The 22,743-nt window shown below is 33.7% G+C and overlaps 1 protein-coding gene across 2 annotated transcripts in view; it reads left to right on the forward strand.

The window, feature by feature from the left end:
* The first annotated feature begins 4,129 nt into the window (after positions 1–4,129).
* Positions 4,130–22,743, forward strand: part of LOC147070342 (sodium-dependent nutrient amino acid transporter 1-like) — a 93,799-nt gene continuing 75,185 nt past the window's right edge. For both annotated transcript variants that reach the window (XM_085949441.1, XM_085949442.1), the window contains exon 1: positions 4,130–4,357. In XM_085949441.1, coding sequence (XP_085805567.1) covers positions 4,316–4,357 — 42 coding nt within the window. In that variant the 5' untranslated portion in view covers positions 4,130–4,315. The remainder of the gene's footprint in view (positions 4,358–22,743) is intronic.

Consider the following 22,743-nt stretch of genomic DNA (forward strand, 5'->3'; position numbering starts at 1 on the left):
CACGAAACGGCCACAAGGTCGCCCTAAAAGCCGCTGGATTGACGAACTGATAAAGTTCGGCACGTGGCAGCGAACGACACAGGACCGAGAGAGTTGGAGGAAACTTGAGGAGGCTTTCATCCAGCAGTGGATTGACCCCGGCTGATGATGATGATACTGTAGGGATTGCAATACCGGTATGTAACGGCAACAACATGATATTAATAATGTATGTAAAATGTAGAATTGTTAATAGTATTTTATTTAAAGAATATTTTTTTTTAACAAAAAGTGAGCAATTTTTTGTTTGATTTTACAACATTAGAAAACATAGATGGAATTACCAGTAGGGCGCATATATGTCCAAGAACACTTTATAAAATAAATGTATTGAAAGATCATTTGAAGAAGAAAGTGCCAATAGTTCAACAACATACTAAATAGGTATTTAATTGTCAACATCAGCATCTCTACCATATCTTACCATTACATATTTTAAAAGTTACATAATTTGTAGATACTTATTTAGATATTTTTGCTATACAATATTAATATTTTAAAGAGATTTTTTTATATCTAGGTATATTTATTGGATTATCTGTTTTTTTTTAAATATTTTTCACGAATACCGGTATTCTGTTGGAAATTGGTATTTCCATTCGGTATCCATTGCAATCCCTAAATTTTTACAGCATCCGTGTAACTATGAATTTTTATGTGTATCGTTAATTGTTGTGTCAAGAAAAATCTACGTATACAGTTAGGCGTATCACAATTTACTGGGTAAAGCGGTCAGATAGCAGCGATGGACTGGTGAGGTGAGGCGCAAATAGAAGGTCGCGCGTCCAACCGTTGTCGAATAGTGCACATGCGATAGTTTATCACGAGCGAGTAAAGTAGTCACATAGCAGCGGTGGAGTGGTGAGGCGTGGTTTGGGTAGAAGGGCGCGCGCCTACATCCAACTGCTGTCGAATAACGCACTTGCAACAAGTCACCACGAGGGGATCCGACAATTGCGGTTGAGTAATCGAATCAGTACCGCATCTTTTCATGCTGTACGTCTCTCCTCCGTATTTCATGCGGACGACGTCGCAGACTATCGCTAGTAAATAATATTATAATATGTATGTATACATAAGTACAGCAATCAACCTATTATTAGAAATAACAATACGTTCCATCAACAGAGAAAATATAAAAAAAATACAATTTGTTTATTTGTTTATTATATCGCGGGATTCGAATTGCATACCAACCGATCGCAAGCACAAAGCGCTAACGTTTGCTTGAGGGATGTTGATATACACAGAACAGATAATAAATATAATACCGATAGGCTATATTCAATACGCCGAATCTTGATGCAGGGTTTTGAATGTGTGAGTGTCCTACGAAAATTAATCACGCATTCTGCACGTGCAATAGTGTGTGAAATAAACCAACATTAAATGAGCGTAAATGCATAAGCCGAGAGCAGTTTTCAGTATTCGACGTAAAACGTATTCTTGACACGTGTGTAAGTTTAACCCGGATTCTTCCTTACTCGAGTCGATTACCTGCTATCGCCTTACCCGCTATGTATTTCAGTTCCCATTATTTATGAGTTCCCTGGTGATATATGTACCTAATATTATGACATCCCTATATACTATTAACAAAACATTCATGATGTGGTTACCGAGATTAGTCATTGTTGGGAAGAATGACCATGTACGTTCATCATAGAATAATTATACTAAATGAATTGTTATAATAAAACACGTAACAATACATTATTACGGACTAGTATTTACTAGTATAGAATAACTACGATATTTTTTGCAAGACATGTCTCACTATGCGAAAAAACCCAAACACCGGGAGAAAAGTTTCTATGGGTCACTGGTATTAGTATGTTGATGTTTACCTGTTATTCAACCCGTCAACCACCAGTAAATTTAAAAAGAGCTACATTACCGTATAATATTTACAAAATAAACACATTCGTTTTTAATATCAAACACTGTTACGTTCCGATAATAGTAAACACATAATATCGTCTCTGTTCTGGCAGAACACACTAACTGGAGAATACTAGTTTTGAGTAATTTGACTTTGAAGTTGTTAAAATGTTTGAAATAATGGTCTATCATGCGAGTTTATTAAAATGATTCATCAGTGAAACGGCAAATAATTTTCAACCATAGGCGCGACGAAATTTTGCACTCGCTCCCATTCGGAGAGAGAATGTAGAGCTGGAAACACGTCATTTTGCTTCGTGATGGTGACGGCCGTAATAATTCTTAAATCGTGTAAAGATGACTTAAAACGTTACCAATTTCCTTTAAAAAGAAAACATGTCAATGAATATATTATTATTGTTACTGATAAAACAATAAACAGAACATTAAATGGACACACGTTGGATTTATAAGACAGATTATATTTGGTTTGACATGCCTCATTTGCACCCGCGATCCGCAATCCGCGCATCGCCTAGCGACGATCTTTTTAGACCGTGTCTCAACTGAGGTATGGACTTAAGTAATCGTAAAAAGGATGACTTTAAAATAAAGACTGTTTATTTATTAAGAAGATTTCCAGACGGTAAAGTTTGAAATAAGGAACATTTTGGTACTAACTCAATATGTATTTTTTTCGAATTAGTGTTTTCTGCTAGAACAGTGACGATATGATATACGCGAATTTGTGACTGTTCATTTTAATATCTAACTAAATAATAATGATTCGTTGTGCTTGACTGGATATTAATATAATATAATAATATGGGACATAATATGTACATAATTTGAAAATACTTCTGAGAAATATATAACCACTAGATAAACAAAAAAATGCAATACCCAGCAGGATACAAACGTACGCCAATCGGGATTCGCGCCCATATGGACTGACCACTACGCTATGCGTGAAGCACTTTATAAATTACGTTACTTATTGGCAACCGGCTTTTGTATTTAAATCGTAGTGTCGTATATTTTTTTACATTTTTTTTTTCAAAAGTGTTTTCAAATCAGGTATATTTAATAAAAGAATGTTACATTCTTAAATCATGTGAATTATTTGTTGAATAAAAAAAATTGTTTATATACCTAAGTAATAAGAGATTGCTATTTTCTCGGGCTGTCAATTTTATTTTTTGCAATTATCCCCACGTAAATGGAATATATTCATATCAAAATATAAAAAAGTAGTACCTAGTGGTAGATAATATTAATAGTACTTATTACTAACTAGTAGTAAAATACACACCCACGATGGCCGCGCGGCTTAAGCGTTGGCCTATAGTGTCGTGGGTCCCAGGTTCAAATCCTGGGTCTGACAAATACACATATTGTTTTTCAATTTGTGTTTGAGTCAGAGTACGGACCTAATTGACATATATTTCTCGTAAAAACAAAATATGTTAATGCAAACCTCCACTCTGTGGAGGCCCATATGATCTTATTAGGATCGGGCATGGTCGGAAAAAAAGTAAAACACACAAAAACACATAATTTATATGATATGTATGTATAAAAATTTCTCACACAAAATATTATTAATGTAAATATACCGTTTGAAGAAGGACCACAATATTCAACATTACTTGAGTTACCCCATCTCCACCCGCCATGTATATGCAGCCACGACACATTATTCAACAGTTTTTTCAGCCCTTAAAACCGATTAAAAGTGAATTTTATATTCCTAATCTATATGCCTACTGATCTTTTTGATTTTTGATTATAGTCAAAATTAAAAAAATATATAATATATATAACTTCCTAACTAACTAACCCATAACTTCAGCAAAAAATGGCGCAAAATTCATGAATTCAAAAATGCAAACCTAACCTAACAAATAATCCAGTATATCGGCTATTCTTAAAATTTGTTTGCCGCCGGCTTCCTGTAAAGTAAACTGACAAGAACCAAAATGACAAAAAAAATGTTATAAGGAAAACTTAAATGCGAATGATTCATAAATATAATATACATCATTCCACGTATGGCTGATTCAATCGCTGTCAAGGTAGGCGTCAATCATTATAATGTGTACTCTATCTGTCATCGCAACTGAATTATGTCTAACTATATCGCTATTTGACGGGTTAACAGGTAAGTTAATTATCCGTATATAAAGAATGGAATAGATTGTAAATTTTTAAGTCGATCGCCGCATGTCGTTGCTTCGTTTCTTCTAATCGCGCATGGCAATATTTATTGTTATTGAAGTGTTGTTCGTATTTAAATAATAAATGAATAAAAGTGGTGAATAAAAAATAAACCAGTTATAGAAAACAAAAGGCATCAAAAGAACAATATATATAATTAAAAATACAGTAAATAACAATGTGGAACCCGGTGGATTTAGAACCGGCACTGGAAATGCAGGTAGAATAATTATATTATTTTATTTTCGTGTTATATTGGGAATGGATTTGGGATTTTAAATTATTGTAAAAACTCAAAAATTATCAGATGACGTTACTATTGATATTGTATTGATTAAAACCTACACATTTCATATTAAAATATTGTGTATAGATATTTTCTCTAGATGATTTACTTGTACTTTTTATTCTAAATGTGATGTTGTGAACATCTTGAATTAATTATTTGTTATGTGCTGAACGTGTCTTTTTTAGATAAATAAATAAATATTATTTAGAATTAATATGTAATTTGGGAAATTTTATAGATGTAAAGTATGTATATCATACTTACTAAAGACAACTATTAGCATATTATTATATAAATTAGTTATTGGTTATTTTTATAGAAAAATAATTATCAACGTATCAGAAAACACAGTTAAAATATCAGTATGCAATAATATCAAATAATAAAATTCGCGGTGGACAAAAATGATTTAATTATTACTAATGGCGCTATAATATATTTTTATTTTTGTTTATTGAAAGAAACAAATGGTTGCAATATTAATACATGTAAAACGAATGAAGAAAACAAACATAATGTAATCGGTAGAGTTTTCACAGTTTGTATTATAATAGTAAAAGTATATTACAACGAATAACGATAACATAAAATATAAATAAATTTGAAAATGATGCAGTAATAATGTATTAGTAACAAGGACTTAGGTCGATAGTTTGTAATATTTACCTTGTTCGGCAAGTAAAAAAACGTGGAATAAAACTGACTCAGTAGGTACAAGATTTTTATTAGATTTTTTCTAATATGATCAGTGACGTCCCGTGGGGGTAGGCAGATTGAGCGTCGCTTGGGGGCGGCAATTACCCGAAGGGCGGCAAATCAAGGAGAATCATTAGGTATATATAGAAATAGATACCTAAACAGCTTAGTAATAACATAAATATCTTTCCATTAAAAATATCTGCTCACTCGTTGGCACCAAAGTGTATTAATTACTATAAAAGGTTTAACAGGACTGTAATTTTTGTTGAGCTCGCGATGTCTAGTTTACTTCCATTGTCCTTGGACGTCGCGTCCTTGGTGATTTGCGAATTACAATTGAATTATAGGTAGGTACATACTTACGTACCTAATTTAAAATGTATCCAAATATTTTTGAGAGTCACTCGCGAGTTTTGGAAGTTGTCAGGTGTATTTTAAAATGTATCTGAAACCGTGGACTCGCAATATTGTCTATTGAAGCAGAGGTGGCATTTAAATCAGGCATCTCTTTTCGCAATGTATCCATACAACACATGTACCTATTAGATATTGGTGTCATGAAAGGATGATAAAAATACGGTTAAAAAAAATGGGGCGGCATTTTGGCGCTGCCTAGGGGCGGCATTTTGTCTTGGGACGTCACTGAATATGATGCTTTCCGAAGTTATGTATTGGTGGTATTTTAAGAATGTTTGAAATTATGTATTAAAAAAAGGTTTAAGAACTGCAATTTTTCAATTCCTGACGATGGAATTCTCTCTGTCGAGCTGTAGAATAAATCAAGCTGTCTTCTACAAACTGTCTTGTACAAAACCGTTTTGGATTAAATGGTTTTGTAGACTGCAGAAAAGATGGTGATCTGATGGTATCAATAATTCAGGAGAATATGTTGAATGTGTCATGCTTTCCCGTTTAAACTGCCTCAGTTTTTTCGGGGACTTTTGTGTCGTAGAAGATCTGACGTTATCGTGATGGAAATGATACATCTCCTGTTACTTACATTTACTTAGGTGTTTTTCTTCAATAATTATTAATTGTTTTAGGCATGTAGAATAGAAGCATCATTTACCAGACGGTCTAATATTTTAATATTGTATTAACATAACAATAGTAATTAAATTCTTCAATATTAATATATTATCTGTATCTAGCCATACGTCATGTCAAAATGAAAATAATATTCTGACAGCCAAAGGAAATTAAAGTCAAACAAAGGAAATTAAAATCGAATCCAAAATACCTATGGAAACTTTATCTGTCGTAAAAATTTAAAATTGGAATTGGCGGTAAAAGTAATTTGAACAAAACCAACTTTGTATTTTACAACGTTTTTATTAGCTCGTATTCTTGTTTGTCCCGTACAGATTTTGTCTTGTTTGTGCAAGATTTTTAACTAATTTCCCGACTCGCTAGACATTTGAAACTTTTAGAATATATCGTCACTGTTCTGGCAGAAGACGCTAATTCGAAAAATGACATATTGAGTTAGTTATACCAAAATGTTCCTATTCCTACTATTTTAAAGTCATCCTTTTTACGATTACTTAATAAACTCACATGATAGACCATTTCAAACAGTTTAACAACTTCAAAGTCAAATTACTCAAGACTAGTATTCTCCAGTTAGTGTGTTCTGCCAGAACAGAGACGTTATCAGAACACGACGGGAATGCATTTTTTTAATACTTTTGGCCATCTTTAAGCAGAATTGAATTCATTTTCAGTTAATTCTGTTTTGTATGTTTCGGAAAAAAATCGCTAAACGTCATTGGTTGCTAAGTGGGTCCTAGCAACTAAATTATTAATATATACGTGCTATGGAAATTAATATGAAGTCAAGTTTATATTATGATTCAACAGAAAATTTAAAAACGTGGTATATAAAAAGTTCTTTTTATCCTGTAATTATTTTATAATGTAGATGATAGTTGAGGTCATGTTGGAATAATAATACCAAGAAAATATTAATGTAAATGAAAAATTACTTTTTGCTTATAAAAATAATTGTGGTTTTCGTATCTCTTCGGTAGGCATTGTTATATGTTATCAATCCAATTTCTTGCAAGTCTTTTTTACCCAGATTTGCACTCTATGGTATTTAACCGCATAGTATAGGTAACCATGGAGATAACCATGATGACTCCAGAGTCCAGACTATTGGACTTTTCAGTTCTTAGCCGGACACGATGGTTTTGCCTCCAAGTTCTGACAGTCTGGCCTAATCCTGACTTGTTTATGTGGCGAATTGCAGAATGCCGATCACATCCTTTGGGAGTGTCCCTATATTATGTCGGTTGAAACGGAAGAGTTTCTCGAAAATTTCTCTGCTTTCAACAGTTTGCGGCATTTTACCGCGAGCGAGAAGGTCTTTTCTATATCAAATTTACTATATCAAAGCAAGAATCACTCACACTCTAGTGCACGCTAACCAAGGTCTTGGGAAGTTGCTCCTGGGATACTCTCAGCACAACTTTGATGGGCGCTTAACGTTCGTTACGCCACGGTATAAGTTTGCATAATGGGTGTGTATATAATTCGATCAAATTTAATGTACAATCAAGATTATCTTAATACTAATATCAACAAGTTAGGAATGGGTGACGCAGTGGCGAAGGGTGGAGGTAGGCTGTTAAGATCCGCCATAAATAGTGCACACTAAACTTTATCACTCATACGTATTTGTTTTCACTCAAATAAAACTACAATTTACAGATGGTGTAGGTTAGTTTTTAAAATTCAATTAACCCCTGCGTAACCAAGCCATAATAGATATCTAATAGTAAAAAAAATACTCGTATTTCTATAAAATATATAAAATTATGCAATTAATTCATACATAACTATGGACATTATTTATAATTTTTATCTATTATGGTTTGTTAGGCAGGGCTTAATGAATTAAAAAAAATAAACCAACAATATGTGTAATATGTATTTTTAATCCAACAAAAACAAATAAATATGAATGAAAAAGTATCTACAATTTAGTCGTATCGCCCAAAATAAACAAAACTATTATGGTTTGGTTTAGGCAGGGTTTAATTCATTTTTAAAAACTAACCAACATTTGTAAACTGTAGACTTAGTACAAAGAAAAGAAATACGTATGACTGACAAAGTTTAATGTGTACTATTTATGTCGGATCTTAACAGCCTACCTCCACCCTTCTCTACTGGTAGATACATATAATTAGTGTTTCTGCGCTTTTTGACAAGATGATTCGAAGTGTGTGGAGCGAAAGAGCGATGTATAACAACATTCAAAAGCACATAAATAAATAATATTCTGTCAATGTCGGATCTTAAGAGCCTACCTCCACCCTTCGCCACTGGGTGACAGACAGTATAAAAAATATCACTTTTCATATTTGCACAGGTTTCCAAGCCAAAGTTGACAATGATTAGTCATTAGTGTTTAGTACAAATTATACATTTAAAGTCATATTTTTCCTTCCCTTTTACTTAATGTTGAGGGCTTATATAATATTTTATTCATACATTTTAATAATACTTCTGTTACGGTTGGCTGTTATTCAGAACGTGACTTGAGTGTGTTACGTCATTAGGGCGCATGGAAATGAATATAATTTTTTAAGTCACATTATTATAAAATTGCACAAAGTAGATAAACGATTCACGTATTACCTTTATTTATTTTTTATTATATTGACAAAACTGATAATATTCCTAGAAGTATAAGTACTCCATTGCTGTAGACTTAACAGATAATCCATGTTTATTTACTTCAATAAATGGTCATAAATTTAATACCCTTTTTAAGTCTCTGACTCTATGACATATCCACAATTATTAGTCACAAATTCGAAGAGATTAATACATCTATCGACATTCGACGTACATTATCTATGCCTTCGATTTAATGTTAAATGTACATACTGTGAAAATAGGTACTGATAATATTATATATTTGTATATAGTAAGAATAAGGCATTGTGAGAGGAACGTAAACCAAACGACTTTATATCAATTTTTAGTATACGTAGCTGTGTATTGACTAAAAACTTACGGCCCTTGGTCAGCGCTTGAAATGAAATATTTTACGAACCGGAGTGCTCCATAATTTTATGAAAATATAAACATAGTTATCTAGTCGTATGTGTATTTCACGCTGGCCGCACGACTTAAGTGTCGGCCTATAGGTCATCGTGGGTCCCAGGATCGAATCCTGGTTCTAGCAAATACACATATTGTTTTTCAATCTGTGGACCTAATAGGTTGAGCAAGTGGCTGACATCCATTTCTCGTAAAAACAAAATATGATATTATTAGGATCGGACATGGTTGGAAAAAAAGAAAAATGTGTATTTTATAAAAAAATAAGTGTGTTAGATTTTTTATTATATTATGACATATTATTTAGCGCAGGCGGTCAAATTAATATTTCCACGAGACCAAGCGATAATTTTGAAGATTTTATGAACCGGAACAGCGCTCCGGTGCGCACCGATACATTTCGAGCCCTGCCCTTGGTCATATTCTATAATTTGAAAAAAAAAATGTCGTATAGGTACTGCTTCAATGTATGAGATGAGGTGTTAGGTCTCCTTTTTCATCGTTTTGAGTATTCAATGACTATTAATATATTATATGAGGCGTCTAATTACAAAAAGCTACAAGTCCACAATTCAATGTTTTCGGGAAACAACGTTTTTATGTTTCAAGCTTCAATTACTTGTTTTAACGTGAGATTATTTTTTCTGTTGTATTCTATGTCGAAATTAGAACCAAATGGCAATTTGTTACAGCGGATAAACTCTCAAATATTGGCAAAATAAAATTGGCCGTAGCGCTACTTGTACCTCACTTTTTAATTTATTCCGCATAAGGCACATATTTCCGTGGCACTGTCATGAGTTTACCAGATGCTACAGCATGGGAGACGCCATTTCCAATATTGAACATTCCCTTATTGGTTGACTTAAACACGCGCGAAATCAACCAAGCTTTAAATAATATGAAACACGGACTTGGCGCTTTTTGTAATAAATCGAGACTTAAAATGTTTTTTTTCGTAGGGTTATATCGCGTTTTAGATTTTATAGATCAATACATATTGTGTAAAATTATACAAAGAATTCGTGCATATTTTTTTCTCGATTTTGACCAAATGTGGGCTTATCGCTTTTTGGAATTAGACGCCTCATATATCCTGTCGCTATAGAATTTAGCAAAGGCAACACCATTTTCCTCAGTTTTTTTTCAACTTATTAGGTCTTTTAGTGATTGAAGGGAAGTATCAATGTGAGATGCACTATGAGGATGTATATTGTATATGTTATAATGGAGGTCGACTGAATAATGTTTTTAAAAGTAACTTCCTATTGTGCCTAAATGTGTATAATCAGCGTGTAATTACCTGTACTCTCATATGTATGAAGGTAAAATATGGACATGCAACGTTCAAACAGAGTTTGAAAAACGTTTGAAGACAGCGTAGTATGAAAAGATATGTATGTTGGACATAATGCGTAAGGATAAAAACCAGAGTGTTGGAGCGGAGCTCGGAGCAGGAGCGGAGTCGGAGCACCGAAAATTTGTAGTGCTCCACTGCTCCGGATTTTTTTATTTATTATTATATTTTCGTCCTAAAATCCAATGAAAATAGTATGTTTTGACACTTTGCAACACTGGATTATTTGAAATATGAAAACGCTGCCGAGTGATAAATAACCTCACCTTTTTGACAGAAGAGGCAAATAATGAGAGACGATTTGCTGTCGGTATTTTGTTTAATAGTATCAATAATGAAAATGACGATTGTTTTAAAACTACTTATTTTTTATAACATTTGTATACATATAATACTTTTATTAAAACTTTTTACCCGGAGCGGAGTAGACCCTGGAGCGGAGCCGGAGCAAGTATTAGGTCCCGGAGTGGAGCAATTCAAAAAAGGGTCCGCTCCAACGGTCTGAAAAACAATATAATTATTTAGATGAGGGTATGCGATGTAGTAGAGTGTGATATTCTTCTTCTTTTTATGCCGTATTCTATCGAAGATTGGCGACCAAATTTCAGTATACCTGACAATCCTGGGCTATGATTTAAGTTACCTCATCTCAGCCCGCAATATGTGTCTTCTTCAAGTGTCAGAATGTAAAGAAGTAAGTGCTATCCTTCCTTGTTCCGAAACGAAGCTGCACAGGACTGATGTAGCAACCATGCATATCGGTGCTTAAAGAAAGAGTGTATTATTGTTTTTCCGTCATTTATCTTTAGAGACATGAAGTGTCTTCTGTAGCCGTGTACCGAAACTCTGCCGAGTATAGAGGAGTCAGGAGTTGAAAGTGATGACTCTAAGGATAAAACTGAATAAGGAAACGGGTAAACAGGTTGATTTACATTTTGCTGGATTGACGAGAAAGTTATGTTCTACGGATGTATGTGTCAACGCAGTTAACCTATAGTCCTATATGAATGAAATTAGTTTGCAGAGGTCTTCATTTATCAGTGTATTGATCCACGTTGATGATAATGATAATACTAGAGAGAGGAAGATGCTACTTTGTCAAAGGCCAGAGAAAATCTATGAATATTTATTACTCGTGGTCTGGGTAGTGAGTTGGAATGGTGGTAATTTTGACTTTACTAGTCGGGGAAGTCCACCGTCATGGAGCTGTAGAATTTATTTGACTCTTAATAAGGTGCCTATACCCCACGGTGGCCGCGCGGCTTAAGCGTTGGACTATAACGCCGTGGGTCCCAGGTTCGAATCATGGGTCTGGCAAGTACACATATTGTTTTTCAATGTGTGTCTGTCAGGGTATGGACCTAATAGGTTGAGCAAGTGGCTGACATCAATTTCTCGTAAAAAACAAAAATCTGTTAATACAAACCTCTACTCTGTGAAGGCCCTATTAGGATCCTATTAGGATCGGACATGGTCGAAAGAAATACCTTATTATGTAGATGTGTTTTCTTTTGAAAAGATCATTGGTGAAGCATAGAGTCATCTTCAAGCTTAATATATGTTTAATTATTTTCCTTATTTTAGAATAATTATGTTTAAGATAGATACAACGATAAGTGCTTTTTGAGACGTGTCATTTTGCGAGGCATTTTAATTATTTTTATGAGCGTTGCACGTAAAACTCTGAAACCGTGGGCAAAATGTCATCTTTTTGCGAATTTGGAAATTATGATTATATTTATTTTTTAATTGTTGTATTAGGTATATTAAAACTATGTGGAAATGTGTACAAATAATGTCTAAATTCTTGTTAATATGCTGGTATCAAATAAAATAATACAAAAAAATTACTTACTATACTTTATAGTTGGAGGGCACCTAACCCATTATCATTTCTTACCACTGCCAAAGAAAATGTCTTGTGTATGTAAAATAATTATTTCCACAGTAAATAGTTGGTAATGAAGAAGTCATCCAAATGGCCGGATCGTCTTCGAAGACATTCCAATAAATCTTTTTCATACTTTGCTAGATGTGCCCAAGGCCTGAACAAAAACGATGCATGAGTGCGAGTGAGAAAGTATTCGGCACCCTTATAATCTCTGCGACACGCGCTAGAGTAAAATAAAAGGTCTGCATTATGTGTGAGCTAGTTTCCAAAAGTATCGCCGGCAAATCGTGGTGAATCGTTTCACGTAGCGTCGATAACCTGCGAGCTCGTGTTGCTAAAATTGCTATTTTTTGTGTTAAACATAAAGTCAGTGGTAAATATTTTTAGTTAATTAAGTAGGAAAGATGGTGCTGTGTGTTGTATTAAAATATGGTAGCCGTACTGATAAGCAAGAAGGTGGTATTACGTTTCATAGGTAAGTTGATACATGTTCGTGATAATTTATTTGTATATTATTATATATTTTAATATCAGTGACGTAGTGTTTCTTTAAAATAACTTAAATTATGGATATCTTTACCTAATGGTTGCATTTTTACCGCTTAAAAATACTATATAACTTAAAAAAATAGAAAATTATATTATAATTCTGAGCGTCTAGTGCGAGCACTTTGGGCGAGCACTAGCGAAATGGTCTGTGGTCTCGAACATTTGTAGACGAATGCGTTCGCTCGCCCACAAACCAAACGCACGGCACGCAGCTTTATTTAGCAATGCAACGGGTGGCGTCTAGATGTATCTATAGTCTATGGATGTGCCCCCATTATTTTAAGTACCTAACATAACTGTTTCACAACACTCATGGCTAATGGAATCTACAGTGTTGCTTGCAAAGTGTGATATATATCATCATCATCAACGACCGAGGTAGATCCACTGCTGGATGACGGTCTTCATTAGCTCCCTCTATTTTTCTGTGTCCGTAGTTCTTCGCTATCACGTACATCCACCGAACTTTATGAGTTCGTCTATCCAGCGGATTCTACGGTCGTTTAGTTCCATCTAGGTACGACTGTATGACGGCATTTGTCCAGTGGTTGTCCGCTCGTCCAGCGACATGTTTAGCCCATTGCCGTTTCATCTGCTTAGAAACCTCTATCACGTTACGTACTCCTATCCATTAGTTTATTTTATGGTCGTTACTCATACCCGGCAGCATTGATATACTACTAGATGAGGAGTTCCCATACAAGTGTCATTTTAAAAATGTTCCACAAAAGAAGATATTACGAATATCGTCTTATAATATTTCCTTGTAGGTATAATGCGTTAACACCGTTAACATGGATTCCCGAATTTCACCCGTATTGCCCCGGCTGTAAAACTAAATTTGCGTTCTTGAAATAGTGACCCTAAGGCATAAAGTCCACTAAAGCGGACTTGCGGGGCGCTCGCGCATATTCTATGTGAATCATCGAAAATACAACGTAATCAAATACGTCAGCGCACACTGGATTTGACGACGCATTGTGCCCGCGTGCCCCATCGTTTTTTGGCTTCTCAGCGATACGAATTAACGAAAATACAACGTAGTCTATTCATTGAACACGGCAAGCAAAATCACGCTCCTGGAAGCGTCGTCGATAGACGGGCGAGAAGCCATTATTTAATAACAGTGAACCCATTGTTTAGTTTGCTGCGTGTCCAATATTTCGCTGGCCCCGAGAAATTTAATAATATTTTTATTGCTTTGTTATGAGAGACGCTGATAATAATAATTATTTTGTGCTCCTTGAGCCCCTTATTACATAGGTGAAGGGTAATGCGCGGGTGGGAGGGGGCCTACTGAGTAGTGAGCGCACCGAGCGCTTTTTTGGTGGGCTTTATGCCTAAGGGTGTCTGCAACCCAAAGCTTGCAAGCTACCAAAAATTCATGTCTGAGCGGACAGAGCAAGTCGTCATGCGCTGACTATTAGTTAGAGTAGGATGCAAGCTAGATCGGGCTTACTCATAATTATTGCCAGGTCGTTTTCGAGACAAATATTAAGTGAGCTTATATCGAGTTAAGTCCGCTGATATTAAAACAGTAAGTTTTAACACTGGCCGAGTCGCTGAATATCGGGCGTCATTTTAAGAAGCATAATATGATTCATCCAGTAGTATATCAATGCCCGGCAGTCATTTTTCCGTGCCAATAATTTTTAATACAACTATTTTTTATTCAGGAATGATTAAATCCCATGACAAATGTTGCATTGAATTCGTATAGGTATTCAATTATGAATGCTCTGTATAATTTATAATCTTGTGATTCATTGAATAAAGAAAAATACTTTAATTCGTAATTTGGTATTAGGATATAGATTAAACGATTGTGAATCATTCACCAACGTAGATGTATCCAAGTAGGGTTTGCCATCACGTTATTTCGAATCCCGGGATCCCACTCGATTTATTAATTCAAAGATTGAATATGATTGAATCCATGGCCCCCACACCCTGAAGCGGGCCTCCAGGTCAGGATCTTTGGTAGGCCCCCTACCTATCATTAAGATTAAAGGCTGTATGGTGCTCTACTACAGTAACTTTTCCCAAATGGTGTTCGAAGTAAAATTAAGAGCATTTAGTATATTTTTTTAATACATCCACTTGAATTATTGAATTGTCGAGTATCGACACAAATCAAAAATTGCATCGCATAACTACATGTTTTTACCATAATCAACATTAACATTTTAAGTAAATTAGCACTGCAGGCGACTTTTTTACTGTTAGGGTCAATCTGGATGTGTGTTTTCCTCACCTGACCCCGGCCTCAGGATTTTGGGATTAATTTTAAATGATTATGTCAACATAGAGTGCCTTCATCACCATTACTAACAGCATGTAGTTTCAAACAAGTATTTAGTTTCTAAATAATAAAAAAAAAATTATAATCTATGGAAATTCCAAATTAAGTCTCGATCATTTAAAATAAACGACAAAAAAGTGTAATATTTTATCGATAAAATAAATAACTTGTTTTACTAGTTGTATACCTACAATTTAGTAGATATTTACATACAATTTTAGATTAAAGATTGTTTTTTGTTTTAAGATATTCCGTAAAAAAGTGATCAAACAATTAAATCAAAGAATCGCGATTTTTTTACATTATTATAAAATTTCTTCACTACATAAAATGGTTGGTCTCTAGTCGCGTTTTTATTGTAAGCAAAAAAAACACAAGAATTTGGTAGGTTTAGAGACTGAATAAAAATGCAAAATTACATTACGTTGGGTTTTAATTTTATCGGAAAATTCAACACACTTAGCTTACACAAAAACCGAGATTTGGTGAGGGACCGAGGGAAATGCCGCGAAATTATACTTGCCCTATGTCGCTGTATCACACTTCACCGTGAAATGTTGATCGGAAATATATGGCGTATATTAAAGACTGTCAAACCTCTTTGGGTCGTATAGTACTGACATAAAATTCGGGTCTAAATAAAACACGGTTCTTGTCGGTTTACACTTTATAGGTAGCCAGGAGCATACAAATTTTGAAAATAGCCGATATTATACTGGATTATTTGTTAGGTTAGGTTAAACTTGTACACACGTACGCAGTTCGCCGTATCACACTTCACCGTAAAATGTTGTATCGGAAATATATGGCCGAATATTAAAGACTGTCCAACCTCTTTGGGTCGTATAGTACTGATATAAAATTCGTATCTAAATAAAACACGGTTCTTGTCGGTTTACACTTTATAGGTAGCCAGGTGCAAACACATTTTGAAAATACCCGATATACTGGATTATTTGTTAGGTTAGGTTAGGTTTTCATTCTTGAACTCATGAATTCTGTCAAAATCCGCTATGACAATTGAATTAATGTTTGTATTGAATCTAATAAAATTGGAGATCGTGAAATGTTTTACGTACAATTTACTTGTAACCGTTGGTGGATAAATAGGTGTTGGAAATACGCTACCCGACGGATGATGTTTTATAATAATATAATATAATCATCTAAAATTATTTTTGTCACACACTTACAAAATATATATTATGTTATTGAATAATTAACAAGTTTTTTTTCAGAAACTAAGCAGTATAATCCTATTTTTAAGACTAGCTATAAAACACCATTAATCGTATGTAGAACAAAGGCAAAAAATTACAAGATAAAAAGAACTTTTTATATACTTACCACGTTTTTAAATTTTCTGTTGAATCATATAAACTTGACAATTCTATGTGTTAATAAAAACTTTTTATCGTACTTGATAGAAATACGGAATAAATATTATAGAATACAGAAATGTCATTTTGACATTTCATATTGATTTCCATAGTAACGCACGTATATATTAATAATTTTGTTGCTAGGACCTCCTTAGCAACCAATAATAGTGAGTAGTAAATATTACTTTTCACGATTTTTTTCCGAAACATACAAAACAGAATTAACTGAAAATGAATTCAATTCTGCTTAAAGATGGCCAAAAGTATTAAAAGAATGCATTGTCGTCGTGTTCTGATATATTCTAAAAGTTTCAAATCTCTAGCTATTCGGGAAGTTAGTTAACAATCTTGGACAAACAAGAAAAAAATTGTATTGCACAAGAAAAAATCTGTACCGGACAAACAAGAATACGAGCTAATAAAAACGTGGTAAAATAGCCGATATATTGGATTATTTGTTAGGTTAGGTTTTCATTCTTGAATTCATGAACTAACTTTGCCAAAAATCAGCTCAGAAAATAATTGAATTAATGTTCATACTGCCCTCATAAGGCAAAAGGTAGCTTTTCGACAATAATCACAAATTGAGTTAGTGTACAGATAATGCTCTACGTGAAATTCTGAACCATTTGACATAAAGTCAAAAGCTGTATAAAACTTATTTCAGTATAATAATCGACACATTTTTTCCCCGTTTTTTTCACAAAAACGGTAGATATTTTAATCAAAAATACATTATAACGAGTTTCATAAGCAAAAATATAGCATCGATTGAAAATATACTGGTTTTTGCTAATACCATATATCAAATGATTCATCCACATTATTTAAAAATTTATTAAGAAAAGTTGAAAAAACGTTAATGTCTCATTATCTCAAAATGTGACTTTGGCAAATAGTTGCCTTTTTGCTTATGGTGGCAGAATAATATTGCATCTAAAAAAATTGGAAACCGTGAAATGTTTTACATACTATTTACATGTAACCCTAAAATACTGGAGTGTGTTAGGGTTTAGTAACTAAGTAATATGACACAATACACTATACTGATTGTTTCTTTCACGGCATGTCATAAATATACAAACCAATTTGACGTTTTTAAATACGTTTACTTTTCCTTGAGATCAAAAAAATCTTAATCGTGTACACTGTACAGAATAACTCTGTTCTCTTGATAGTCATATTAACCATGGCTCGTAATGAGTTTGCGCCTGAGGCCTTCAAGTGCCTTAGGGCTCTTACACACACGGGTGTTTTAGTAGCGCGTCAGAAGCGCGTATTTTGATAATATGTTCCATCAGATTTCGTAGAAGGGCCCTCGCAGATACTGCGGCGGATTAAGGATTGTCATGGCCAAACATGATCAAGTTTATTTTTATTCGGTAAAGCAACTGCTGGACATCACAGCGGCATGTTTCGATTTAATCAGAGTTAGGTTAGGTTAGGGATATATTATTAGATAGTTTAGGTTAGGTTAAGAACAGTCAATCGTGAAGGGAGACGTAAAAATACCGTCGCTATAGGATTGTTTGTCGAATATCCGTTTTTGTCGAAATCGACCTTTTAATGCAGAATGATTTTTTGTATCTAAATGGACCAGAACCTTCATTTTCTTTAAATTGCTTTGTAATGAAAACAGCATTCATATGCTGTAAAAACAACAATTTAAATACCTTCATGTATTTAAATATAGGATAATCAAATTTGTTTTTCGTCTCCTGAACATTTGGCATTTGGTCTATTCGACAAACCAATCCTACAGCGACGATACGTCTATTTAGCCATGTTATAGTAGAATAATTTAACTTACAACATACCACTACCCGAAAGCAACAGTAGAATAAGTAAAAAAAATACTGGTTTTGAGATAATTTAACTTTAATGTTTATGCCATTCAAATGAAATAGTTAAATACAATATGTTTATTTTGTTTTTTTTTCTGCGGTCATAATAAATAGATGATAATAGAAGGATTTTGCGTATAGCATTGTCAATAGTGGGTTATTTACAGAACAATTATAATACAAGCAACAATGGAGTTTCGTATTTTATTAAATGGGGAATATCCCAATAATACAATTAAAATTAAAGCTATCGCTTAGCATTCTTGGCTGACTTTCTTTTAAGCATGCTTAAAAGCATGCATGTCTGCAATTTAGAAGAAATCTTTATTTAGCTACGTATTTTTTTCGACTTATACGAGGTATAAATGAGAACTCTGCCATTCTGGGCAGTGTTGACCTGTGTGTCCCTGATGACTATCTTAGAAATAGAGACCATCTGTTGTTTATTCTCCCAAGGTGCAGAACCAACCTACCACTGGTAATGCCAATTGGGAGTGCGATAACTATGTTCAACGAAATTGCTTCGGGTGTTGATATATTCCACCTACGTGAGCAAGAGTTTAGGTGGACGTTGTTTGTTGTACCTATCTAATTTATCTACTGATCTATCTCTTTTTTTATGTAATACTGTTATATTTATATATCTTTGTTTCTAAATGTCATGTTGTGAACGTCTTAAACTTATAATTTGTAATGTCCACAATATGTTAAAAAAATAAATAAATTGAAAATATTTTTATCTCAAAATCGGCTTTTTTCCCTCTTTTCTCACTGTTGCTTTCAGATGTGCTTTCTTCTAGTGCACAGAAATTAGGTAGGGCTAATGTGATTTTTGTTACGGTTGCTATTCTCGACTGTACTTATATCAAATTTATTGCATCGCTTTATCTCGCTCAGCGACACTCTGACTAAGTCTAGTTTAGTGGCAAAACTATCAAACCTTACGCTTATAAATGTTATGTTTATAATGTGCTATACATTATCTAAGAATCCTCGCTCACGGAGTAGACATGCAACATAATAATATAATATGACAACAAACCAAACCAACCCGTTTGAAGCGTTGTTAATAATCGCGTGTGTGTAAGATACTTTACACCGCCATTGCAAAAACTGTTAACTAGACAATAAAACTACCTAACTATCTTAAATTTGTCGAAATAATTGCAGTTTTGCGGCAAGAAATCTGAAATGAACGCGTATTGAAAGTGAAATCTGGAAAATCGCGACCATGAAATAAATAAATAATGAAAAAAAACAGTCTCTAAAACATTATTATTTAACAAGCCCCACACACAAATAAATTATTACCAATGGCGTTTTGTTTAAGCTATTATATTTGAGTTCAGTTAACCTCGAGTCTTCCTTCCTCTCTTCCATTATTGTCCGTGTTTAAAATCGTGTGAGGACGTGTTTGTTTATTGGTGAAATCTACCTTTGACAGTTAGATAATAAACAATCTTTGTTATAGGTACGGTAATTTATCATTTTTCATAGAGATGTCATGTTACTGAGACGTGTCAACTGTCATTATTATTGCATTATATCTGCAACCACAGAGACGCAATTAGACATTAGCATTTCGTATTTTTTCTTCCTTTGTAGGAGGTAGTGCAGGGAACTCGGAAATAATGGAAACTGAAATACCTAACGGTTGTGGAGTAACAGACAACCGATATCGAGTGTGGAAGAATATAGGATAAACTTAAACACGTGTCAAGAATTTCGTTCTGGGATTATATTCAGTAATAGATAATAGATTGTTTATTTGGCAGATGTTAGTAATTATTACATCGAAGGTTCTTGAACTTTTTTAACACATTTATTAATTTAATATATAGAATTTTAATAATTTTAACGTAACTAGACAAATTCATTCGTCTTTTCAAGCCTAGATGCTGTGGCGAGCTTAGAAACTGAGAGGCTCGAGGTTCTGATTGATTTTGAGCCCCCATATGATTAAATAAAATAAAAACCATACCTAAATTCTAACTACCAACATACCTACCTAGTAAAAATATTAACGTATCTCTTCCCTAGTGACCGGGAACACATAATTAATGGGAATTGATATACCTAACGGGTGTGGAGTAACAGGCAACCAACCTCGAGTGTGGAAGAATATGGGATAAACGTATACAACTGTCAAGAATCACGTCATTCTAAGCTTGTCCTTCGTTCTGACAACTGCTCACGGTTTATGCACTAACGCTCATTCAATATTGGTGTATTTGAAGTTTGCAATACACATCATTGCACGTCTTTGGTAGGACACTCACACATTCAAAACCTTGTGTCAAAATGTAGTGTATTTGGGGTATTAGCTATCGGAATTCTATTTATTAATCTGTTTTGTGAGGTAGTGATTCTGTCTTTTTTCGCAATGTCGCCTGTAGATATCGGTTTCTATGCGTTTTCGGGATATATGACGATTTATAACGCCATCTGGAAACCAGAACAACTCGGCGCCGGTAAATGTATGTAATGTTCAAAAAAACACAATGACCCCACGATTTGAAACAGTAAAGTTATAAAAATAAGTCTAATGCAGTGTAAAAAAGCAGAACCATGGTCCTCACAAGTAGAGGTTATATTAAAATATATATTTTTAAGAGAAGTGGTTGGTAGATACGTCATATCCAACCCACTATGTAGAATTAGATGATCTGTACAGTGGCGGATTTAGGAACGTGGGTGTATTTAGTAAAAATACTAATGTATCTCTCTCCTAAAATCACCAAAATATAATAATTGACAGGAGTGATGACACTTTATAATATTAGTGGTTTATTTTATTGTGTACAAGGCTAGAGAGAATGGGACAACTGGGCGCCAGGACAATTGGGCATTTGGTTTAGGCAGGGTTTAATTGATTTTTTAAAAACTAACCAACACCTTCTGTAAATTGTAGTCTTAGTTCAATAAAAACAAATACGTATGACTAACAAAGTTTAATGTGCAGTGTGCACTATTTATGGGGATCTTAACAGTGTACCTCGACCCTTCTCTACTGGTAGATACATATAAATACTGTTTCTGCGCTTTTTGACAAGACGATTCGAGGTGTGCAGGGTAAAAGAGTGATGGATAACAACATTAAAAAGCATTTAAATAAATAATGTTATTATTATTATTTACGAGTCATTAACAATAATAAAAATAATATATATATATATACATATTACTTGTTTTTTGGAAACATTATTCAATCCATCCCTGCGACATTATATTGCATGTTTTATATTATGAAAACAAAGGATATCTAAATAATACGTAACGTGTTAAAGTAACAATGGTGCTTATAAAAATTTCTATTGAAAAACATAACTATTTATTAATCGTACCTACATTGACAAATCTATGTATGTGTATTTTCAAAACAAATAATATGGCAACATTAAGTACCCAGTTATTATAATATTTATACCAGAGTACAGTAGCGTATTATGGTAAACGGCGGCCCCAGTTAAAACGTCAAGGTTAAAGCCATGACTGAACTAGAGATTGCAATACCGGTATTCCAGTATTTTTCGATACCGATATAATATTATGTATTGAAAGTCGAAACAAAATGTATTAATTAACATGAAAGGTTTATTGTATGAGTACCTATTGTATTTTTTTTGTAAGGTTACGTCGTCATTTGTATAAGTCAGTGGCGAAGGGTGACTTTTGGAAAGAGGTAGGCTGTGGAGATCTGATAAAAAGAGCACACTTGTCAGGTATACTTACGAGAATAGTACGATATTTACTACTAATGAATAGGTATACACTAGTAAATGACAACGACACACTAATTCAATGAAACTTCAAAAACTCATTGACGACATAAAAATGAGCGATGTGTTTAAATTACGTATTTTTCAAAACATGTATACCCATCAAAAATCATTAGATAAATTTTATTTTTATTTATAAAAACAATCTACCTATACTTACTTATTGTAGTTGTTGTTAGCATGTTGTTGCATTAGTTGATTACATTAATTTAAAAACTGCGAGCACGTGTTGCTAAAATTTATTGTTTTTTTGTTAAATATAAAGTTAGTGGTTAATTATTTTTAGTTATTTTAGTAAAACATATGGTTAACTATGTTGTTTAAATTTGGTAGCCGTACTGAGAAGCAACACGATGGTAGGTATAACGTTTCATAGTTAAATTGATAATAATAATATCGAGGTTCAATTGTGCATTACGCAAGAAACACGGCTTAATTTC

The sequence above is a fragment of the Rhyacophila brunnea genome, unplaced genomic scaffold (assembly GCF_057557595.1).
Source record: "Rhyacophila brunnea isolate RB1 unplaced genomic scaffold, BYU_Rbru_1.0 scaffold_22, whole genome shotgun sequence".
Lineage (NCBI taxonomy): Eukaryota > Metazoa > Arthropoda > Insecta > Trichoptera > Rhyacophilidae > Rhyacophila > Rhyacophila brunnea.